The following is a 6,376-nucleotide window of genomic DNA, read 5'->3' on the forward strand; positions in this document are numbered from 1 at the left end:
CAATTTTGGCGAAAAACTATTTTTTCCTCAAAAACTATTTGTGTTCTATTGGGTACAGATTCAAAGATATCTAGCAATAAATTAAAAACTTTCCGTGAATGAAAATAAGAGAAAAGTTTCAAAAACTATCTACCAATAATAAACTGAGCATCTTGATGTTCTTATAAAGCTCGGAGACAAAGATAGAACAGCAATTAACTGAGAAGACAATGTGGTACATATTCCAGCCGCGGCTTTATTATACTATGATTTATCAAAAGAAAGACTTTTTGAAGTAATTGACTTTAAAAGCGATTTCATTTCAACATAGAGATGATTATACGTGTTGCCATAACAAAAGAAACAGACGTTCATCAAAAGCCTCCTTTAGATAGTTGACTGGCTATAAATACCGTAAAAATATATATTCGTTTTATACAACTCACCTAGAAGAGAACAAAACAGTGGGTCGGAATAACAATTAGGAAATATGACAATACGTTACGTTGAGGTAAGAAGCGATCATTGGTCTGATGCTCCTTCTGCTATCATTGATAAACTCAAAAATCTTGGTGTGAAGAAGGGTCAGATAGTATGGATTGATGCCCATTGCGCACATATTCATGATCAAGCAATTATTAGTGCATACTGGGATGACCACATTGCAAGCGAAGATCCACTTGACATTCGCTTTTATTTGCAAAATTATGACGAAAGTTGGGCAAGCGAGTACGAAAATGCTGTGGATTTTGCCTCGAAGATACAACCACAAAACCTTATTTCGATTACTGGTAGTGGCAATATAAAAAATAAAAGCGTCTGCATTGTCTTTTATTACGACGGTCCTGAGGCGAACCCACGACAAAATATCAGATGGAAAGAATCTAGGTCAAGTAATTGGTCGAGTGTCGCAAATGACATCATTAAAGAATTGAAGAATGCTGGTGCGAAACAAGGCCAAATAATTGGAATTGACGCACATGCCAACACCGATAAGGCCAATCCTACAATTCAAGTAGGTTTTTGGAATGCTTCCCTTCCTGGTAATGGTGATTTGAATATAGAATACAAAAGTGAGTCTTTTAGTTTTAAAATTCTTTGTTTTTGTTTCACAATTGCGATTAAAATTCTGCCCTTATTATCAGCTCTTATTAGCTGACAAAAAGAAACGAGGTGTACAGCTTAGCACACACAGAAAACATCTTGATATCACTTGCTTACTTCGTAGGAACTAATTACCGAAAGGTATATGGCTGTCTATAAGAGTTATTGATCTGATTCTTATAAACTAGATGCTTATAAGAACAATTAACATGCTCATACTGTGTACTGTCCCTTGTTTACTTTGTAAGAGCTAATTAACGAAAGATATATGGTTGTTTATCAAGAAATATTGATGACATGAATAATCGTCTGCTCAGGCAAATTAAGGCACGTCCAAATTTTTCTTTTAATTTTTTATCACCGTTTCCACTTGTCATAGCATATCACTTCATACATCGAAAGAAGCCTATTGGAGTGTAGATCACTGGCCATAATTAATTTTTCCCCCCAAAAAAAGATATCTTTTTTGGGTGAAAAAATTAATAATGGCACACCAATTTTCACTTTACTGTATCCCTCTTTAAAGGAATTCTACCAGGTGACCCACGAAAAAATTCATTATACTAGCCATAACTTTCATTAAAGGTGCCACCGCAGCAAAGCGAACACACAGAGTTGAATTTGCGTTCAAAAGGAATGATCTTAGCCCTACAGTAATTTTTGTTAAGAGTGACCTCTCATCTGAGACAAAATTCTTTCAAATGCTAACAAATCTGTCAAGGGAGTGATTTACAGTCTACTTAGAGTGACATCCGTGCCTTGTCTTACACGTTTTTTATAAGAACAATTTCATAAGAATACAAGGCTGCAATTTGGCCAAAACCTAAGAACAAATTAAGAAGAATCTGAACCTCTGATTTCAGAAATTACTGAGAAATACATGTTTCCATTTTAATTAATATTGACATTTAAGGCTGAAAAAGCAGCCCAGCCTGAATCATATGACTTACTGGTTTTTCCAATAAAAAGCGTATATATCTGAAGATACTGCTCTTCACATGTGATTTTACTAATGTACACGTTTAGTAACATAACTGTTCGAATACTTTGAGTATAGTAATATTTTTACCTTATGAAGAGCGCTTAATAACTACTTGTTGTATGGTATAAAAAGGAAAAGTACGACCCCTAGCATTAATACAGCGACGAGACCTAGAAATAATTCCATCGAAAGCGTCTCTGATCATTTGCTGATCTAAGTTGTTACAAGCTCTGACGATTGCTGCTTTCAACTGATTGATGGTTTGGGGTTGCTGATTGACAGGAACATTCCAAATGGTGTGTTTTAAATGGCCCCACAGAAAAAAACCGCTTATTTTTTTCTTAATGAAACTTTTAAGACAAAGAAATAGCAAATGATCAAAGGAAAGATGTTTGTTCTGATTCAAATTTGATACTGTCTTTTATGACGTTTTTCAACTGTTTTTTATAATGACTTTTGACTTTATACCTCCATATCTCGATAACTACTTTTCCAAAATTAAAAAATGACACATCAAAATTTAAGTTTGCCTTTCCTCTTTATCATGAAAAAAGAATTCAGTTAAAATTCAATTCTTTTTCGGACACAGTTACCCTCCAAACTCTTATACTTTTTCTTGGGTCACCCGCCGGTACTGCACGCGGAAAAAATGAAATAAAATGATTGTAAAGTTTTTAACAATCAGTTACAGCTAGAGATGACTCTTTGTTATCATAATGTGTAATCAATGAATCGTAAAAATATATTACAATGATACATTATTAATGATATATTATTTATACATCACCCCCGGTTTCACGAGAAAAGTGAAAATTTGAGTTTTTTCCAATCTGGTCCATAAGAATGCTAATATTTCAAAACATATTTATTTTTAAAAACGCAAAATATATTTTTTTGGATTTGGCTAAGATTGGGCTTTTTCATGATATAAAATCTTTGTTCCTAAACTACGTAGATAAAAAGTTAAACATTTTCATCTTCATTTTTCAACCTTTTCCTTTTCATTTTCGTGATATTTTTCTAACTCTAAATGTTCCACTCGGCATTATCTTTCAAACAAAAAAATAATTACTAAATTTCTTTCCGTGCCGCTTAAAAAGTTATATCAGACTTTAAGAATACACTGGGGGAATCCTCCTTTCTATCCCGGGAGGGGGTACTAGTGCAAAATGCGTTACAGGGATGCACCGCTGGTAAGGGTACCTTTTTTCACCTCCACCAGTCCCACGTAGGGTCGCAAAAACACCAAAATAGAAAAATCAGTCCCTCGTAGGCAGTGCCGTAGACACAAATTATATTTTAGGGGGGGCCCTATATGTTTAGTATCTAAGGAGGCCCCACCATCACGCCTATCATAGGCTATTTAGACTATTTTATATAGGCTATTTAGCCGAAAATCGATAAAAACCTCGATTTCTGACGAAATATAAATAGTCGCGTCTTCTCTAAGGAATACATGGTTTCTCATTGTTAGAGAAATGTTCATGACAAATTTTGACTCTGTGTTAATTTTGGTTTAGGAAAATATTCCACTTTGGTACTGCGCATGCGTGCGCATGCGCAGGGTAAGAAAATCGGGCTTTTTGAAAAAAAAAATTTTTCTAACAAACATGTGTTTTTGTACACGGCACTGTGTTTCATTCTGTTTCCAAAATTGAATGTTAAAAAGATTCTTTTGGCTTTGGGCAATGAAATAATGGTGAAAAATAGACGCGACTATTTATATTTCGTCAGAAATCGAGGTTTTTATCGATTTTCGGCCAAATAGCCTATATAAAATAGTCTAAATAGCCTATGATGGGCTAATCAGCCTATAGGCTAATCAGCCTATGATAGGCTAATTTGAAGGTGTTCTTGACTTATATATGTTTTGAATAGAAAGAAGCGATTGCTCTCTTTTTATGTCTTGATTCATTACTTTTTTTTTGTTCGTACTCACTTTTTCATACTTTTTTTTGTTCGTACTCACTTTAATCGTAGAACTTTTAGCGAGACTAATGTTAGCGTTTTAGCGAGTTTTTCCTATTTTCGCTGAAACAAATCTCGCTAAAACAAGCCGTACCGACAGATCGCTAAAATCTATCCACCCGAAATTTCTGGTTATATTGTCTTGTGATACATTTTTATCAATAGTTAGGGTTTCAGTACAAAGAAATGCTAGAAAACAAATTCAGTCAATAATGTAATACGAGTATTCGCTAAAATAAATCCAAAAAAAATTAAGATTTTCCTGACTCGCTAATATACCATAAAATTAGTCTCGCTAAAATTTCTACGATTAAAGTAGCTGTTATCGCACCTTTTATGACATTAAAAAAATGTTATTTTTGCGTTTACACTATGTGCTAAGAAAAAGGTTCATCATGTTTTATCATACGCACTATGTTTATCACTTTTTTATCGCATTTTTCGACAAGTGTGAACTACGCTACAGGTTCTACTTATCGAGCAATTCGGATTTATTGAACTTATAAGTGAAACATTCGATAAGTGGAACCATTTTATCAATTTACCGAACAAAATATCGAACAAAACTTAGTGGGACAAAATTTTAGTCACCTCCAAAAAAATTGGTCACTTTTGCCCGACTAAGTTTTGTCCGATAAGGTATCAAGAGTAGACTGTATAGTCAAATGCCATACTCAAGAACCTCACTAATTTTACAATTCGTCAATAAAAATTCCCATCATTCCAAGATGCAAACCACTAGTGGGGGGATTAAGTGGAATTGTGTCACTGACCCCGCCCTAGTTTAAGTTTTCATAATTTTTGGTCGAGCTTTATTTACTAAGCATTTGGAAAGAGTAGCCTTGGAATTTCATCCTTTTGACACAGACTTTAGTCTTGTATGCTTTACTGTTTTTATTTCTCATTATATTTAGTGAGGAATGACAAAGATAGCTATGATACGCACTACAAATGGGCATGTAACTTAATCGATTCCCAGAACGGAAACCCGAATATATATTCAGTCACTACCAGTCAAAATGATCATAATTCTGCAGCCACATTCGTCTATGGGGAACCAGACGAAATCTTGAGCATTGATTATGATTTGGATAATGGAAAAATTACGGATAGTAAACCAGAAGTGCTTGAAACAATAGATAATAACAATGATTCACCCGCCGATCAAATCCTGACTTTTACCTACAAAGAAACCACTGGCACAAGCACCGAAAACACATCAAGTTTCAGTAATGAAGTTGGAGCATCATTCAAAGTCGGCACGAAGTTCTCCACCGGGATTCCATTTATTGCCGAGGGCCAAATATCAATGGAATTGACGGCGTTATACAACCATACTTGGGGTAAAACAAAATCAATCTCAAATGATTTCAGTACAAGCTCTGCTGCCACAGCTTCTGTTAAAGCAAATCCATATACTAAAATCACATGTGCCTTCAGTGTTCAAAAATCAGATATGGATGTCCCTTATACAATGACCATGAAATCTGGGAAGAAATCCTCTGGAACGTGGAAGGGCGTGAACTGCTGGGATTTCAAGGCTACTTTTAAAGAGGAACCATTGGAAGAGACTTCTTGAAATCTTGTAGAGATTTTTAAACTTCACATCGCATCAACCTCCCTATTATCATGTTTTATCATATCATTTTGTTTTATCCATTTTCATACGTCATATTCACACCATCTCACCAACCTTCATATATTACATTATGTTACGTTTCATGTTTATGTTACGTTAAGAACGCGTTACGTTACAAATACCTAAAGTATACGTCCACTCAAATGAACTTTATTGTTTCAGATTGTTTTTTGGATACGATTTTTTATTAATCTTTTTATGCCTTTATAACAGCTTTCTATCTAGTTGTGTCTTCTGCCTAACAGAAGTCCAATCAAATAGACGATTTATTATTTAAAAAAAATTATGCACACACTGCTTTCTATCTACAATCAGTGTCATAACATATTGGCACTTTTGGCTAATTTACCATTTTTCGAAAATTGAAGTTCGAGCGAGAATGTCAATTTCGGGCCTTCAACATGATTTCAACGAATTTTTCGATCTGGGAGGGATTTATTGGTTTCTAGGCTATATTTCAAGCCCCCACTGGACCATTTTTGAACTTTTGGATCCTCAGATCCTAAGGTAGTCTTAAGTCTAGCGTTAAAACTCAGAGTTAAAACTCTACCATTCGAACCTACTTTAGAGCACTTGCAAATTAATTGTGGTTCCAAAACACCCCGGCGGGTTTCCTTTTTGTGCCAAGTATTTCGTCACCGATTGTAGTTGCGTCTTCTGCCTAACAGAAGTCCAATCAAATAGACGATTTATTATTAAAAAAT

At 34.7% G+C, this 6,376-nt stretch overlaps 1 protein-coding gene across 1 annotated transcript; it reads left to right on the top strand.

The window, feature by feature from the left end:
* Nucleotides 1-445: 445 nt before the first annotated feature.
* LOC136808536 (uncharacterized) lies at nucleotides 446-5,828 on the top strand. Its single transcript, XM_067065064.1, has 2 exons — nucleotides 446-1,052; nucleotides 4,948-5,828. Exons 1-2 carry the CDS (start codon nucleotides 470-472, stop codon nucleotides 5,610-5,612), a joined length of 1,248 nt encoding a protein of 415 aa, XP_066921165.1. The 5' UTR covers nucleotides 446-469; the 3' UTR covers nucleotides 5,613-5,828.
* Nucleotides 5,829-6,376: the final 548 nt, after the last annotated feature.

The sequence above is a fragment of the Clytia hemisphaerica genome, unplaced genomic scaffold (assembly GCF_902728285.1).
Source record: "Clytia hemisphaerica strain Z4C2 unplaced genomic scaffold, Clytia hemisphaerica genome assembly, whole genome shotgun sequence".
NCBI classification, from domain to species: Eukaryota; Metazoa; Cnidaria; class Hydrozoa; order Leptothecata; family Clytiidae; genus Clytia; species Clytia hemisphaerica.